General features: G+C 42.9%; 1 protein-coding gene across 1 annotated transcript in view; it reads left to right on the top strand.

Moving 5' to 3' along the window:
- The first annotated feature begins 3,410 nt into the window (after nucleotides 1–3,410).
- smpd3 (sphingomyelin phosphodiesterase 3) overlaps nucleotides 3,411–19,128 on the top strand; it is a 31,127-nt gene continuing 15,409 nt past the window's right edge. Inside the window, exons 1-3 of the mRNA XM_041939729.1 lie at nucleotides 3,411–3,712; nucleotides 8,896–9,147; nucleotides 9,301–10,258. Coding sequence (XP_041795663.1) covers nucleotides 3,411–3,712; nucleotides 8,896–9,147; nucleotides 9,301–10,258 — 1,512 coding nt within the window. The remainder of the gene's footprint in view (nucleotides 3,713–8,895; nucleotides 9,148–9,300; nucleotides 10,259–19,128) is intronic.

Raw genomic sequence — 19,128 nt, 5'->3', positions numbered from 1 at the left:
CTGTTGTGCAATTATCCGTGCTTGTTTTGTTCTGCACAACCGTTGTGAAGTTAACAAAGAAAGTCTCCAGTACGACCCAGCAGAGCTACAATGAGTAACATAAGAGCAGACAGCTTCGAAACCAAGGGGAAACAAGCCATGCATCGAAGCAATTTACTATGTAGACACACACACACACACACACACACACACACTGTTAATTTTCTTACATTCACACAAAAAACTGATTTGAGCATCAATTTATTTCTCTAGAATGATGCTCAGATCAGTTTTGTGTGATTGTGAGAAAGTCATCAATGTGTCTGTGTCTGTAAATAATGGGTTGGTTTGCATTGCTTAAAGGTTTGCTGGAATATGTTAGCCTGGTTAGCTTTAGTTACAGTTATGACTATATTGAGGAACAGAGGTGTCAAAGGACTACGGCAGTCACTGCTACATAATCCAACACTCCCACGACACAGATCCCACCACCAAAGCCACCAGTTCCGGCCAGACCCCTGTAGTTGCAGGTAATATCTTTTTTCAGGTTTCTGATTGGCCAACATGGCTTTAGGGTTAAAGTTATATCCTGTTAGTTTGGGTTCCTCTTGACAGTGCTTCACCTGTGTTTTTGCGTTTTCACATGGACAGAGATGCTCATGTTGACGAAGTTTTTTTTCTTTTGAGAACAAGGGAGGAAATCCTGTTTTCAAACACACCTGTGCATGAATGGACGCAGCCTCAGGTTGTTATATAACTCTGACAGTCCCTGAGGAGTGCGAGGTTACACTGAGGTCAGCACTATCTTCCTGAACCTCTGGCTGTTGACATGAATGAATTAATCTATTCATCATTTATTCATACTGATGGAATTGATTCTCTTTCCGCTGTGACTCCGTTGGTATTAGAGTCGGTTGAAAAGCATTCCCGAACTGCAAGTTCTGGTTAAGTCATCCGTGGACAGGAAGAGATAAGATCTTTTAAACAGCAGTGGTTAGCATCATATCGATTGCCATCCTTTTTGTGACCATGTATTAACTGGGTTTCTGGGAATTACTTCCACTGTGCATTTCCTTTTAAAAAGTGACCTTAATTATTAAAACATGGTCAGAAGTTAACTTGGCAGAATTTCGGTATTCGCTCATATACTGCATCTATCTATTAGCTGTTTACTCACATTTATCTATTGACTACACCCAGACATTCAGTTAACCTGTAGCATCAACGGACCAGTGTGTCAGATTTACAGGGATCGATTAGCAGAAATAGAATATTATATTCAGAATTATGTTTTCATGATTCAAAAGAACAATCATTACATTTTTATACATTAGAATGAGCTTGTTTTATTTATATATACTGCATATATATAGAGGGAGCGAGTCCTCTTGCACAGATCCACCAGGTTGTACGGCCATGGTTCTACAGTAGCCCAGAGCAGACAAACCAAACTCTGGCTCTAGAAAGAAGGCTTTCGTTTTTTCCATGTTTGTAGTGGCCATCGTAGAGGAGGGTGAGGCGAAGGGTTTTCAGTCGGGTGCAATCTGAAACCTCACTGCTAGATGCCACTGAATCCTGTACGCTGAACCTTAAATGCTGCACTCTAGGCTGTCTGAGGATCTTCCCCCAGAAAATTGTTAATTTCAGAGCCTCTTTTCCTGCATTGTGGTGGATTAATGGAGTCATTTCGCTAAAATGTGGAGTCAGGAGGACGAGGGGATTCTATTGTAAGAAAAATAAATGAAGAAGAAAAACACACTGTGCAAAGATTATGGATCCTGCAGCAAATTTGGTCAAGAAAACAAACAAAGTAGATTTTCCTACTAGAAAGCCAGCCCAGAAATAGAAAAGATGGAAAACCTTGAACTACATTGTTTGGATTTATCATATTTTTCTTACTGATTATGTCAGAGGCGCTTTCACACACTTTAACTGATAACTGACCACAGAAGCAGTTCTTCTTCTGACACCATGGCAGCTAAATTAAGATATTCCATTTGCCAATCTAACCATCTTAATCATAGTCAGATGTGAAAGGGAAGTACAAAGTGAGGCAAAACTCTACATGCTGTACATGAACAGTGTTTTTTGATGTCGGAGTGGTGCATGTGTGCTTCAGGCTCTGCAAAAAAGCTCAGACGCTCAGACTTTGTCCTGTGTGCAGAGAAAGCAGGAGGACGCATGAAGAAGTGGCGTTGAGGCTTCTTCTTGTTGTGAGATTTCTTCGTGCAGCATGAGAGCGTGTTGGCAACCCTGTATAATGTTAACCAAAGATGAGAAATTCAGCTTTATTAATACATTTCAGTACTGAGGGACAATCACGTTCATGTTTTTGCGTTGTAATAAACCTAAAAACCTCTAACTGGGAACCATGAGAAAGTTTCAGAGTAATAGAGACACAGAGCGTTCCCGTAACCATGGTAACTCAATGTCAGTCCCGCCTGTGAGAGGCAGGAGTGACAAATTCAGTCTGTATTTTTGGACACAAACTCTCTGACGTGCAGTACGGTGCTGTCTCATCTGCCCATGCGCTGCCACTGTCTTTTTTTGGCACCACAATATTATCACTCATAAATGCATCTTTTACTGTGTGAGTAAATAGACGTGTGTGTGAGAGCATGTGAGAAGAGTCAATTGCGTGAGTCTCACGGTCAATGTGTGAGCTGACAGCCCTGTAATATATTTAGTGTGCTGTTAGGCATACGTTGCATCTCACTGAGCTGCATGCTGTTAAATATTAATGCTCATTTGACGAGAGAGATCCAGTGCAACATATTGAACTTGTCCCCATTTGGATAAGATTTTTAGTCTGTCCACTGAATTAGCAATAACAGTGTTGAAAGCTTGGATATCTTAAAAATCTGTGTGAGCACTTGTGTGAACATACTTATTATGTGTTCCCAGCATGTTATCATCACAGCAAGTCAGCCTCTGATCTCCTGCCTGTTTTTCTTTCCCTCTCTCCCCCCCTCCCTGTTTCCTCCCTCTATTCTTCTATCAATTTCCTCACTTTCTCCAGGTCCCGAGGAAACGGCGATGTTTGATGGGCGCCCCCTCCGCAGGTCGTTGGAGTCCTCGCAATCATAGATCCATCATCAGCGGAAAAGCTCCCATCATGAAAAACGTCTACCTCCAGTCAGCGCTCCATGATCCCTCCTGTAGAGAGTGTATTTGCTGAGGGACGGGCAGTGAGACTGAGACAAGCTTGCCTGCGAAGATAAAAATCACCCAAACCATGTAGTGTACCTCTCTCCAAGGAGGGGGGAGGGTCTACATTCGAGTCTGATTTCTTTTCTATTTATTTCTGTTTATGTAATCTCTGGAACAGATTTGTGTCCGCTTGTTTAAAGAGTGTATGTGGGTGTGGACAGAGAGTGCGAGGTGAGGAGAAAGTGACAGAGAGGAAGAAAGAGAGAGAAAGAGGGAAAGAGATGGTCCTCCACACCACCCCTTACTCCAGTGCCTGTTTGCACTTCCTGGATGGCTTGTCATGGAGCCTGGTGTTCCCCTGCTACTGGCTCCTGGACCGGCTCCTGGCCTCCTGCGTGGCCACTACGCTGGAGAAGCGCCAACGCTCCCAGGACCCCTGCTCCTTTCTCACCCTGTGTGTCCTGATCGCCGCGCCCCTTTACCTGCTCCTCCTCCTCGCCTCCCTGCCCTTCGCCCTGCTGGGCTTCGTCATCTGGGCTCCCCTGCAGGCCGTCCGTCAGCCCTACCTGTACACCTACCGCAGGTTAGTGTGGTCCTTGGTGAAGTGATGCAGGGGTTTTTTTTACTACTACTTGTTTTCAAGTCACGTAAATGAGACAGTTTGCAACTTCTGTCTCATGCCTGTGGTGTTGCTTGTGCTAGTTTTCTCAAAATTTAGACAACATGGCCATTAAACCCTCTGACTTCTCTATTATTTTGTTGCCTGTTCATCCTCCATAGTGGTTTTTGCCTGAGGGAAAAGGAACAAATCACACAAAATCAATTTCTCAATGACCTTTGGCTCCTTTCACCATCTAATCCCTCTCAAATACACATATACACGGTTTTCTTTGGCCATTACATATGTTATTAAAAGCTCTTACTATAAGCATGCTCCAGATGCAGACATTTTAATCCCTCCCATGGGTTTGGGTGATTTCTCTGCAGGAGTTTAAAGCAATTTGAGAGCCTTTGTGCTCCCTGAGAGATCAATTCTAAAGATGCAAAAAGGGACAGATCTCCATGCACAGCCTCTCTTCAAAGCAGTCATTGTGCCTTTCTAGCTCATGCACAGTCACACACTCGTAATGCGTACGCAATAAAATTAACTTCACGAGTTATTGCAACAACGCAGATGTGGCAAGAACACACAGAAGCAGTTGACCCCGGGGTTTGCATACAGCTGCGCTTGCTTAGATTTGGGCAACAAAATGATTTATTACTACTAACCAAATGTGAGGAGGAGCATTATTTTCCCAAAAAGACATTGTGGAGAAGACACGTATGGGACCACTGAAGTGGACACCAAGCATGAACAGAGTCAGAAGGAAACTGTGTGTAGTTAATATCCTGCGGCCTCCGGTTCCAGTGGCGTGGTCAGCCTCATTCTCTGATGATTGTCCCCACGGCCGATTAGACTGTATTCTATGACTACAGTTGAGTCTGTAGATGGACAGATTGATAGGAAGTGTGAGTAATTACCTGTAGGCTCAGGTGCTTCCAATGACCTCTCTCATCTAATTTGATTCTCCTCGCTGCGCACAGCAAAAAAGGAACTTTTTTATCTTATGCTGAATTTGAAATTAGTTGTACATAACCAGGGCCATGTATGAATAAGATGGTGTATGTAAATGATGATTGTTAATGTCGTGTGGGATGAATCAGCTCTACAGCTGTACTTTATTGGCTCTGTAAGACAAAAATACATGAGCAGGTGGCAGGTTTGTGTGGGACAGTGTGGGACACGTTACCAGCGCTGAGAGGTAGCCTAAACATGTTGATATAATGTCTATATAACATAACTTAGCTTTTGTCATCTCTATGTTTTGCCCTGTGTTTGATTCAGTGGCACACAATAGACTATGGAGGTTACAGGTTAGGCCTTTAGCTCGTACGGGACTTCACAAATCTGTTTTATTTGAATGCAACTTTCCAAACACCCACACTAAGTAAATTTCTTATGGTCTTGCGCGACAGTCTGCTTGCACTAGCCTCGTAACTGTTCAAAGTACAGTGCTTCCTCTCATCAACACTGAATCTGACTAAACAGTAAAACAGACAGGTTGCTGATATGGGATTCAAGTCATGGCTTCCAAGTATACTACTGGCACTTTACAAAAGATATACTGCACATAAAATTGAGGTCGTGCCCGGGGTAGTATATCCAAAAAAGAGAAGTAATACATCTGGAACTTTCCTATGCGTCAAAAGTGCTCATATGCACTTTATCCATCTTTAAATTAAGCAGAATTTGACTCAGCGCTTTTCCTCCTCTTATATTTGAAGCGACCGTGCCTGTATTTTCCCAACAACGGACAAGAACACACGGCATGATTGTGTCTCCCAAACACTATAATATCAAAGTTATTCAGATTTTTCTGGTCGAAACCTTTACTGAACCACTTACAGAAGCAGGACCCTATACTTAACCAAAGCAGCAGGCAATCATTCACCTCAAGTCTGTCAGTTCATCCTCCTCACCCAAATCCAATGAGTGCATTTTATTCAAAATTTGCACAAATGTAAATATTAGATAGAATAAACCCATAATAATGTAAAACATAAATCTCTTAAATAAACCTTAATCTCATGCAGCTCACAGATGGCCTTGTCCTCTCCATCCAGCAGCAGCACAACATCATGGAAGATCTTCAGCACATTGCTGAGGAAGGACAGCTAGACCTGTAGCTAAAAGGGTTGCTCATCACTGTCCTGATCCTATTCAAACAGCTGCCACAGTGATTTTGAGCACTGATCCTCTCTCAGCTCTCTCCAACCTGTCTCCAGCATGCCTTGCAGGACTATGCAGGCAATGCCGCTGTCTGCTTTAAGCGTCTGGGAAACAGAATTGTTTTTTGCTGTTATTTAAACTCGCATTATCGGCAGTGAACGTGTAGTCAGTCGGTCATTTTCATTTCACTTGTTCATAGCATGCCGGTGTATGGCAGCAGATGACTCTCCATACTCATAAAAGTCAACGTGCAAACACATTTGTAACTATGGCCGCTACTTTTGTGTAACCACATGTTTCTTCTGAGACTTACATGTACTCTGTGGCTTCATGTCGTGTTCCCCTCATGTGAAACTGAGCATGAGACAAGGGATAAAAATGCTTGCCAGTCCTGCATAAAAGCAGGACACATGGGCACCCTCGCAGGTGGGAAGAGTTAATAGGAAAGCATAAGTATTTATCTGTAGCCTCGGGCAGCTCCGATGACCTGCTCAGCCTCATTCACTGGTAATTGTCCTCACGGCGCTGACCTGAAAAGTCAGCTAACTGTGTGAAATGAGACAACCACTGGTGCGTCACCATGCATTTAAGAAGTCAATGCACTGATAATGGCAGTTTTTTAAATGTTTCTATAGGCTACGACACACAGGCTAATTTCAACATGCCTATAGTGGACACCATGCATGGAAAGGTTCACATGCATGAGCACACTGTGAACTATGATGTAGTTGCCAATGGAAACATGTCGTATCTTTCCAACAACAATGTAAGTATTCATTTCTATATCTTGGACATCAACATCAAAAGCATGAAACACAAATGCAGAGCCAGCTATAAAGGTATTTTATTAGCATAACACCAAACAGTGAATCAGGTAAATACTTCAGAATTCTGAACTGCTGTCTCGCTACAATGCATTTCTTATGTTTGGCACCTTCACAACTCGGTGATTTGTGCTTCTTTTTAGGCATCATGCAAAAACTAGCGTAACTATTCTTCTTCTTCTGTTATATTTCCAGTAGACTGCTGCTTCGATGACAGTAGTTCCAGATTTAAAAAAAAAAAGCATTCAAAGAAAAGAGTAAAACTGCAGAGTATTTATTTAACATGAGAAATTAAATGAAATAAAAAACACTAACAACATATACAAAGGCCAGCCAATGGGGGGTGTAACAAAGATGGAGGAGGTGAAAGAGATAAATGAAGGGAGGCACCCTGCTGGGGGTTGAATCATGATTTAGTTCCTGCAAGCTGATTTTCTAATGCAAGAACAGTTATTGTAAGACAAACAGACATGCTGTCAGTGACTGTTTTGCAGATAACTCGTATATCAACATTATGCAACAAAAATATTTCCTCATTATGTTGATATAAAACATCACATTTAACAGACGTAATGTAAATAACACATGTACATTTACATTGTGTTTCTCTCAAAATGCATTTGCTGTTGCAAAATAGCAGTATGGACACATCATTTCTTATAGACGAGCACACATAGACAGTGTTGGGTGACCTTGTAGGCTTGAATAGGCATCAGGACTCTCACTGTTAAAAGAGATGAGCAGCTCTACTAGAAGATATCTGATCAAAGCCACAAGTGCAAATAGATACTGAAGGAGAGGCATCAGCTACCTGTGCTTTTGTACATAATATAAATCACAAACTTAAAATTGTTTTGCTTGTACCACTAATGGCAAGATGAAGATGAAGTTTATGCTTCCTAGAAACTCATAAAAGGCACAACATTTTCTCCCAACTACGACAAGGAAGCATTTTAAATTTGCCACAGCTGTGATTTGCGCATATCATTGTCATCTTCTCCATAGCAACAGCAGCTAAGGTTCGTGGATATCGTGGGATTCATCAAACTGGTGGAAAGAAATTAATAATTGAAAACTCGTTGTAATATAAATCTACAGTGTTGTTACATCATCCAGGAACCTGCTGTGTTTACTCTGGGCAGCACTGAAAGTATTACTAAAAGAAAACGTTCAAATACAGTAGGAATTAACAGTTACAGCACAAACGCTGCAGCAGTTTGTTTAGTTTGGTAAATACAGAGTTTTAAGTCTATGATCGTCAATCATCAACACCTGACTGGCCATCACTGGCCTTTGCTTTTGATTTTCATACCAGCTGTTCTGGAAACAGCCTGTTTCTTTGTCAATTTTCTCCTGAACTATACATCAAAATGACTTCCTGAATCAATTTGAGGTGAGAAATAGGCCATGCAGTTGCAGAGTCATGCTTCATTTTATATCTACAGAGCCAGTTGTTCATGAGGTTTGGAGATTTCAAGAGGCAGAAAATGGAGTCATTATCCCCTCTAAGTAGTTTGCTCATTGGTGTGGCTTCCAGCTGCCAGGCGCTGCCACTTCTCAGTGGGCGACTGGTTATCCAAACACCCACCCAATGCCACCACAACCGCAAACTTTGAAATACAGTATTTGGCTGTGTTTGCTGTGGGAGAGCAGCTCTGTATGTGATACAACTTGCCATTGTCTTCTTTGTTTGTTACTGCTGCCCCAACATTAATGTAGTAATGGTTTATTGAATTTCATCTTTTTCATAAGATCATAGAGCAGTGATCCTCGGAGTGAGTGAGTAGAGTGAGGGAGCACAAAAGCAGAAGGAGCGTAGAGTGAAATGAAAATAACATTTGGGTGATATGGACAACGTACAACAACAGACAAGGAAAATAAAAAAGAAACATCCTGCATTACTGTAAGTCAAAGAGCGGGTGAGACAGTGGGGAGCTTCTGAAGAGAAATTCTATCAAGGTTACCATTCAAGGTGATACGAACTCAGTAAAACTGGATATTTGCACCACATCTTTTCCCCACAGATCAGCTGATCGGATCCAGCTGCACAGCACCTTGCCACGTATTTTCTAAAATGCCAGACTGTTCTTTTAGTACATGATGGTGGGGTGTTTGGGTGCTCCAGAACTTCTGTTTGTCTTGATATAATAACTTGTTTGTTACCGTGTGCAGGCCAGACAAACACCAGGCCGAGCAGGGCCAGGCCGGGCCAGGAGGCGCTGGGATCGGGGAATGGAGACCACAAGGCAGAAGCTTCTGTTTCTGTAGTGCCAACGTATGCCTGCTGCCTGACTCCCTGGCCAGGTTCAACAACCTGTCAGACACCCACAGGAGAGCGCGGGAGGTGGGGAAGAGGATCCGCAACGGTGCCAGTCGGCCTCAGATTAAAATCTACATCGACTCGCCGACTAACACCTCCATCAGGTGAGGAGATCTTACTCCTGGGCTCCTTGTGCTTATGTGTTAGCAATAAAAAATTCAGAAATTCTTCATTATTGTTTTAAATGTATATTCTGTATATATATATTCTATATTATATATTCTGTATATATTCTGTCTTTCTGCTCCATTCATCAGCGCGGCATCCTTCAGCAGCCTCGCCACAGGTTTCCGCCGTACCTCCTCTCTGGACCAGCGTCCAGACCAAACACACACCACCAACGGCCCAGCTGACCCCGAAACCGAACCCCTCACTGAGTGCCCGATTCACCCCTCAGGTGCCATCAACTGCCCCGTCCACCCCGCTGCAGGAGACCAGAGCTCCTCCGAATGCCCTCTTCACTCGGACCGAGCAGACACAACAGCAGACTGCCCCCTCCACCCTGCAGGGACCAACAGCAGCTCAGACTGTCCCGTTCACACCTCAGGGGAGCCTTCAGACTGCCCCGTGCATTCCACAGGGCCTCCGAATGGCCAAGGCCATCATGACTGTCCCATGCATGGGGAAGGGACTCAGCCAAAACCCTCCCCAGACTGCCCACTTCACACCTCAGGGGTTCAAATCAGCATCAGCGCCCCAGAACCAGACCCGCGGGAGGAGGAGGCCGAAACAGGGAACCATCGGCCTGGGGAGCAGGCAGGGGGGGACACGGGCAGCATGACCGCCTCCAGGGAATCCCTCACTCGTTACCATGGAAATGACGGCGGTGTAGGGGTATCCTCCAACAACACTCTCTCCCACGTCCCTCGCACGTCAATCTTTAAGCGCCCGGGGCGAAAACGCCGTCATGGAGATGAGACGTTCGACCATGAGATCTCTGCCTTCTTCCCCGCCAATTTGGACTTCCTGGCTCTACAGGAAGTGTTTGACCACGGAGCGACGACTAGATTGCGGCGGCAGTTGCATCGCTACTTCCCCTATGTGCTGAGTGATGTCGGGCGGTATGGCTGGAAAGGCTGCTGCTCAAGGTTCAAATTCTTGAACAGCGGGCTGATGTTGGCCAGCCGCTACCCAATCCTGGATGCGCGGTACGAGTGCTACCCCAACGGGAGAGGGGAGGACGCACTCGCAGCCAAGGGAGCACTGTTTGCCAAGGTCAGAAACTTTACTACCTATCTGTTCCTCCTATTTTTCTGTTTTTACTTCACTGATACACAAAATCCATCAAACTTGTTGAGTTTTGTCATCACTGTGAGGTTGGTGATGACAAACCTCCACAAAGTCACTGCGCCCAGCCGAGAAAGAGTGCAGCACATACCCCCAATAAAACCACAACCGTTTGTTATGTGTAGGTTGTGTCGATCTTCTCATCTAACTCTCGGCAAGAAAGCAAACTACAACGCTGCATGATCAAAAGAATGAGACAAATGTGACTCCTTGCTGTTGTCCTGGAATCATTTTTTCAGTCAGAAAGTCCTCTTTAAAACGTCTTTTCACATTGCGGATGTGACGGGGAAAATCTCATTTTTTCGGCATCTCATTTCATTTCAGACTGAGCTGAATTAAAAGCAAATGTCACTCGGGGCCTAATTTTCTGCTTTTCCTGCAGCAGCAGCAGCGTGTCTATGCTCCGATCGCTGCTTGGTGCCATTTCAGTCGAAAGCTCATCTTGTCATCTCTGACGCCGCTATCTGTAACTTTGGCAGGGCGGTAATTGAATCTGCCCATTAAATCTATTTATACTAAATTATCTTATTATACATTTGTGAAAGGGAGTGTGAGTGTGACAGAGAGTGTGAAAGCGAGTCAGACTTAAAATGACCTGCCAGCTGTCTGCATTAATTACCGTAGGTCTACGTAGTACAGCAGAGGCATCATATTGCAAAACATTTCTCACTTCTGATTTTCTTCCTACTGTAAAACTTACATCCACCAGTATGTTAATACGCTCCATTTCTTAACCCATCTGATGCCCACATTAGTGCCACTCAGCACATGTTTGCTGCCACAGTGTTGCAGTGATGGAGAATCTGCAGATTACAGACAGTACTTCATAGATACACTTACTTACACCCACATCCATTCGCACATCACACATCTGTCATTGTGGTGAGTGCACACACCACAGTAATTACAGAACACTCACAACCTTTCCACATCACATCCACATCACAAAGCAAAATAATACATGTCACGGTCTTCAGCCTTAAATGTTTGTTAAGAGCTTAGCACAATTCCACAAATGTTTTTACCCTGAAGAGCAGTAGTAATAAACATGGCTTCTATGATAAATTTCAACTGAAAAGTACTTTTTAAATGTTTAAATGTGTCATATCAACATCTGGAAAGGGTTTTTTTTTAGGTTTAGCCACTCGGATGCAACACAGCCATCAAAAGATATCTGTTGGCTCTGGACATGTATAATGCAGTGCATCTGGCCTTTCCCAGACTCTCAATTCTCGTGTGATTTCACAGTTGAGGTAATCGGGCCGCGCAAAATGAGTCAGTCAGAGGACAGCAGATTGTGTGCAAGTAAATAAACTGTGGTTCTGTTTCAAGCAGCAGCTAATTATCATATTCATTATTGATTAATCTCTTGATTATTCTATTAAATCAGCTGATCCATAATTCAGCAGGTGAGATGTTTGCAAATAGTGAAAATAACCATCGTAACTTCTGACCTCAGGTGATGAGATTTTCAAATTTACAAGCAGACGACTAAAACTTTTAATCCACATTACAAGTGCATCAGCAACAGCAGGGATGTTGGAGCCTGGTTGTTCTTTGAGCCAAATCTAGACATCAGCATGCCAACATGCTCACAATGACTCTAACATGATCTTCAGCAAATAAACTAGCTTAGCTTAGCGTATTAGCATGCTGACAAATGCTAATTAACACAAAACACAAAGAGCAGCTGAGGCTGTTCGCAACTAGTTTTGTGAGAATTGAAAGACTTCACATTTTGACCAGATGATGGCACTAGATGAAAAGTCAGAGGATCATCTGATTCATCCTCTGGGGCACCATGAATATTCATGCCAAATTCAATGTGGCTAAAAACAAACCTGCAGTTATAACGAATATGATGTTGAACGCCTTGAAAACATTGTTGCATTTTAGAACTGATGTCACTGATGTATTATTTTTCCCCCATCAAAATATCTCTTTAATTAAAAAAGACATCTATATCATAATCATGTATAGAGGCTTATCACAGCTTCATTTACAGTTATTTGGAGGTACTGTGATCGCATTGGCTTCCTCAGTTGTGTGCGCTGTGGGTTTTTTATTTAATACAGAAGTAAAAAAAATAAACAAGCTTATAAGACATATAGCAAACCTCAGGACTGCACCCGGGTCAGCACTGTGGTGTAGGGTCTGTAAACCACTGGGACATGTTACTTTTGTTCAGATGTGTTGCTCCAGTGGTGACTGTCTTTATACTTAAAGACACTGAGAATCTTGCACACAAAGTTATTATTTATAAGAGTTGTTCCAGTTGCTCCCAACAGTAACCGAGGGACATCCTGTCGTGGTCCCCGCTGCAGTCAGACGCAGTGCAGGAGGATCCTCTGACGTCTACTTCTGTAGACATTATGGAGTCCACTTGGCACTTTCAGCCAGAGCACAGATCTCATGCATGGCGAGACATGTTCTTTATGTTAATGCATAGTGGCGGCACTTTCACACTGGTTATACAACACAAGCACAGGAAGCGGGATGGGTTTATGACATGGCAACCAGTGTGGTAAAGTGGGCTACATGCAGAGGGATGGGATTTCTACAGTGGTGACCAGTATACTTTCTCCTGTTTGAGTTTAATTCATGCATCATTTGAACTGCAGGCCTTTTTACTCTGTATTATTAAGAACACCAAGAGTTCTCGCTGGAGAGAAAACACAGTAGTGAACAGGGTAAAGCTCATAGAGACAATGTGCAATTAATCAGTGATGATGCGTGCATGCATGTGTGTGTGTGTGTGTGTACCTGCATGCATGTATGCCCCCGTGATGAGTGCTGACAGTCTGTGAGTTCATTAATCAGCCATGTACTGTGATTGCCAGGACGTGAGTCTGGATCCGATCCAGGTCCTGCTGGGACGAGTCCGTTCTTCTGTGAGCTGATGCTTATGATGGGTACCTGTATGTGTTTGTGTCACTTGTGTCCGTACCTGCCCTGACATATACCAGCTCTAATAAAGGCACGTTCCATCACGGCCTGCGTGCGGACAGTCTCATCCTGTTAGCCGTGCTGCCTGCTGACTGTCACTGCAGTTTACAAGCTGGACTCACATCCCTGTTTCACCACCTCCTTGTACATGAGGTCACTCCAGGTCCCCCTGACAAGCTGGCTGTCATCCAGCTGGCAGGTACATGTCAATGCAAACTGCTTATACTCCCAAATGACAGAGGAGGAAACCAAGCAAACAGTACACGAAATGATTCTCCCGCTGACCGGAGACGGTCATTTAGATTGCAGCTAAATCACATGTTTCCCGATCCAGCATCATGATTGTTATGTCTGCATCCTTCTGTAAAATAGTCCTAAGCTGGTCTTCGACTTGGCTTGCTCGGCTATCTGAATTCTGAAGCTGTGTTTCCCACAGCTGCTGCTGTTGCATATACTGTGCATAAATGCTTCAGATATGTCATTTATAAAATGCTCATTGTTTAGTTATACAGTTTCTCCCTCCTTTTCCATGAGATATTCAGCAAATCATTTTGACCTGTCATTGTCCAAGTTGTAAGTCTCCAAAAAGCATATAGCCACACTATGAGTGGCTGAACGACACAGTGTGACTTAGAATCTACATCCTAAATCACATTTACCAAATGATATGACAACGTATCGTTTTGAGGCTTTTGTCAATTAAGTTATATGACATTCAGATAATATATTAGTTTAAGATTGATGTAAGAGTAAAATAAGGCTGACAAGACTTTCATCAGTTCCGTTTACTGTCCAACATTGATTTCTCCACCAGGTGACACAGATGAAGACAGAAAATGTCTTCATGGGTCAGTGTTTTCTGACTTTGAACTGCATTGTATCAAATTCCCAAGCGAGTTAATTAAACTTGTTGAAACGGACATCTGAGACGCTGCCATTTTGTGCGCCATGCACTCAGCCATCAATACTACAGGAGCTCTTAGAGCCACACTGTTTATTTCTTCGCCCTGTTCGCTCTGTTCCGACTGCATGTTCTTGTTCCCATCAATGCAACAGCGCTCAGCGTTGGCTTTTGCTGGCCCTTCCCTGTAGCCCATGTCTCCCAGCCGGCTGCAGGCTTTGATGTGCCTGCTGTTCACTCCTCGCCCCTCTCCGTCCTCCAGACAGCTTGGCAGCCGTCCAAGGCGGCATCTTGATGTGAACTCTTGCCTCCCCTCCATGAACCTTTGGTCATTCTCGATCATTACTACTCGACACTCCGGCTCGCTTCGCTGCCAGCTGGGATGCATCTCATTAGATGCAGTTCATTTGATGTACCTGATGTTCACGCTGCGTTTGTCTTCACAACCAACGGATGAACGCAAACAAGGAGGCTCAGTCAGAAGTCACTGTTGAAGTGATGATTCTTAAAATTCTTCTTTTTCCAATTTTGTGTTGTTTGGTGCTAAGCACTTGTCAATGTGGTGCTTTTGCACTTTATCCAGACATCACCTGTCAGTCAAAACACTGCAGGCGGTCCTGTGACTCCATCTTTCATCTCTTATCTTTGTCTCTTCATCCCTCATAACTATTAATGCTAATCAAGCAGTTAATTATGTGTGTCCACATCTCTGTATGGCTTGCTGTGGAAGAGGAGGCCAGGCTCACATTTGCGTAGTTTCATAAAGGCTGAGATTTATAGAGCAGAACCATGTGTATGCACAGCTTTATAAATTTGAAGAAGAGAGTAATTATGCATATTTCTGCCAGACTTTCAGTCTTGAACCTGCACACATCTTGAGGAACTGATGATTCCTCTCCTCAAGCTTAATGTCCAATGCCAACATTCAGTGCCAATGCAGAAGGCAGTGTGTCTGTAGCGAAGTGAAAGCTAAGGGTGTGGAGGTCACGGTGGTGAATGGCCAAGCAGCACATCTAACTTTCCTGCAGGAGACCATAACTTGCTTCCCATCACAGGCCTGCAATTAGTGTTCGTTTCAACTATAACCATGACCTTTCCCTAACCTTAACCATGCGTTTCAGCTACCCAGCCATAATTCAACTTTATCCTTCCATAACCTTAACCAGATGTAAGTACCATGTGTAGATATAAAGAAAGTAGAAATTTTTGGGTGCAGTCTCATGACATTATTGAGCATTGTTCAGGGTTTTGCATAGTCAATCAATGTATTGACGTTTTGACTCGTCTGAGAATGTGCTCTTTTCTTTCACTATTTATTACACTGACAAGTTTTTATGATGTGTTTTATGATGAGGGTTACTCTACTTCAATTTCAATTTACTTTGGGTTAAAGTATCTAACACATGATTTATATTTATTTTTACAATGAACTGAATGTTATACTAAATAAGCACATAATGTCCAAAATCTACCCCCTGCCATCTATGCTGATGTTCCTTCCTGGTTTATTTCTATTGTAAGTAGTTTAAATGCTGTTCATTTCGTATGACTTTAGTCTGTAGTAAATCTAACTTCAGGCACACACATATTCTCATAATTTCCCAAAGGATGTATTTACCTGGAGAGCAGCAGCAGGTCAGCAACATAAATCTGAATTGTCTCCAGTGGAAAAGTGAGGCACTAGAGAGAGAGGGAGAGAGAGAGAGAGAATATTAATTAAAAAATCTTTCCCTAAAGAGAGAGCCAGCTCTGGCTCCATAATTAAAGCTTTTCAGGCTCAACATTTATCCCCTCTTATAATTATTTCAAACTACTAAGTGCATGGTTGAAGAGTCATGTGCTTGTGTGTGTTTGTCAGTGTGTAAATACGCAGTTTGAATGCATTACTACGGATTAGGCTTCAAAAACAGGGCGCACTCAAATCTAGATGGGAAAGAATGGAGATCAATGGGAGAATTCCCCAAATCACCCCTGGCCTTTAATGACCAAAAGCACCTCTATCTACCATTGAGGTCAACTCAATTTATTGACACAAATTGCTTTCCTATTCGGGGCCAAAGGGATTTCAACCTGTTTCTCAGTGTTGCAGTTAATCAAACACTGATCGAGCCAACAGGACACAACGCAGGTCTCGGCCCTAAAATACAGTCTCTTTTTCCTTTTAGCAGCTCATCATCAGTCAAACGTTTATTTTCTTCTACATTTACATTAAAAGGCTGTTGTCTTTTTGATAATAAAGACTCAGGATTGGTGGCTCATAATCAGTTGTGTTCATACAGTTTGTATAAAACATTGTTATTGTACATTTCTGCAAACTACAGATATGTTACATTTGTTCATTTCATATGTTCATATCTACGTTTCTATCAAAGCGATGTAGTTCAGATGATCGGTACATGCACTCTGCACATCAGAGTTTCTCATCAGGGCGAGGAGGGGCTGGTGTGACAGCTAGACGAGACTTCTGCTGAGATGATGGCCGAGCAGCAGACCACTGTTCAAGCATGTTTGTCGTGACAAAGTGATAAAACCGGGTACTTTTAACAAGCGGTGAGGACATTTTCCGGCCGTGTTGGTGGCCAAAACATTATCTTTTCCTAACCTGAACAAAAAAAACCTAACCAGACCTTAACCACAGCGTTGTCACAACATAAAATTCAGAATTGAAACGTGAGGAAAAGTTAGGTTTGAACATAAAGAAACACAAAGTTTCTACATATCTGTGGTTTGTGGAAATGTACAATGCCAGCATTTATTCTGGCGACTGGGTTGGACTTGGCTGCTCACTGGAGTCGACAGACTTGCTATTAACAAGCTGTTAAGTTATTAACAGAATATTAAAAGGAAAATGTTTGAATGTCATTTTAATGTTCAGGATTCAGACATTGAAACAGCTTGCAAGTCTCTCAGTTCAACTTGTAAGACCTGATGACTAAAGACTCGACTTGGACTTGCCCACAGTGATTTAGGACTTGGCTTGGACTCATCTTGATCGGCTCAGGACTTGAACTGGACTTGTTTTGATATACTTAAGACTCCACTTGAACTTTCTTGTTTGAACTGAGACTTGATGTGGACATGACTAGATTTACTTATGGACTTGTCTCCACTGACTTGAGATATGAACTGAACCTGACTGGCCGATTAAAGACTTAGACTGACCCATGACTTGCATTGAACAAACTGACCCTCAAACTGGCTTGAGCTTGAATTAAGAGGGTCTCAGTTGACTTGAGGCTTCACTTAAATTTGTCTCAGTTGACTCGTGACTTGACTTGAACTTTTCCTGCTTGACTTGAGACATGACTGAAAGTTGTCTCGTTTGGCTTGAAACCTGGCTTGAACTTGAACGATTGAGATATTCATTGGACTTGAACGTTCCTCAAGTTAAGTGACAAATGGTCTGACATTGTGAAGTTAAAGCCAGTCAGCTACAGGCAGACCTCAGTAAACTTTTAGCACTGCAGGATTTACAGCAGCAAAACACCCTTTGACTACACTGCATTCCCTAAAGATAACGCTGCTGCCAGCTCACACTGAAAAACTGAAATATAATAATACTTTTGTTCATCTGGAAAGACCGAAAAACAGAAGCACAGCTCATCAGTCATCCCGCTGCTTTCTGCCGCCTGTCCGTCATCACGACAACGTGGCTGCTTGGTTTTCAAGTGAAACGATCAAAGTCATGCGAGTAATGTGAGGTGAAACCGGCTCACTCCTCGCCTGATGGTAAAGTTAAAGTAATTAGTTACAGCAGCCTTGGAGGTTTCATAATTAGGCTTTTATAACTCAACTTGGTTTGGTTGCCTTCCTGTGTGAAATCATGTCTCACAGCTCATTTCAGTTTGGTCCATAAGGAGACGAGGTCTCGGGAAGTTTTAGCATCTCATATCCTGCATTCTGACTCATTTTCTGTTTCGTTTTTTAAAAAATGAAGTTAATTTTAGGTCATTTTTGTTCGTACAGAGCAGAGGGGGAAAAACATGACAAACTGCTTCCAGTGAGGGCTTTCCTTCGTCACTGTGCAGATCTCCAATTAGGGTTGGCATCATCTGAGCTTCATCTTCTGCACAGACCACGAACAATATAAACACATTGAAAGTCCACTCTTTCTGTACACATCAGCGCACGCACACACTCATAAGAATCCCCTCAGGCCTCTTGTCAGTTTCAAGGCGCACACACACCTATCGAAGCATAGATAAGCGCCTGAAATATTAATGGCGACAGAGAGAGGAGCAGAGGGGAGGGAATAAAGAGAGAAGGAGCAACAGAAAGGGAACGAATGAGTACAGAATTGGAGAGATGAGGGAAAAGGAAAGATGATTAGATGAAACTTTCATGATCCCTGTGGTGAGATTTACTCAAAATGAGAAACATGTTGGTGAAGTTCAGTCATGTGATAGAAACAAATATGGGCTTTAATATTACTTTTACAATTTTAAACACAGCAGTCAGGGCCGACTGAGCGGGAAAACCTTTGCGTTTTGGGAAATGTCAAACTATCCCTCACTCACTAATTAACACATCATATCTTGTTTGTTAAATATGTGCAAAGGGCTTCGTGTAAAAACAAGAAGCTGCAGTGTAACAGGGGGTTATGTGCTGGGGCTGCAGTGGCATAGTTTTTACACTTCAATTCTTGTACAGATTAATAAAACAACATATAACGTGTTAATCAGTGAGGTTTAGAGGTGATGGTTGCAGGGCGGCTGTTTCCCCCCCGCTTCCAAGCTTTATGCTAAGCTAAGATAACCTGACCTCCTCGCTAGCTTCATGTTTAGCAGACAGACCTGGGAGTGGTATCAATCTTTTTTGAAGACGTGATAATTATTATGGATGGAAATATGAAAAAAAAAAGTGGACTCGACAGGTTTCTGGTGTCGGCTGTTATCGGAAAACCAACACAGTCCCACAAATTTTCATTGACTCGCATCTTATGCAACATTAT

Source organism: Chelmon rostratus, chromosome 6, assembly GCF_017976325.1.
Source record: "Chelmon rostratus isolate fCheRos1 chromosome 6, fCheRos1.pri, whole genome shotgun sequence".
Taxonomy (NCBI): Eukaryota; Metazoa; Chordata; class Actinopteri; order Chaetodontiformes; family Chaetodontidae; genus Chelmon; species Chelmon rostratus.
The sequence above is the reverse complement of the archived record's forward strand: the minus strand, read 5'-3'. Positions and strand labels throughout refer to the sequence as shown.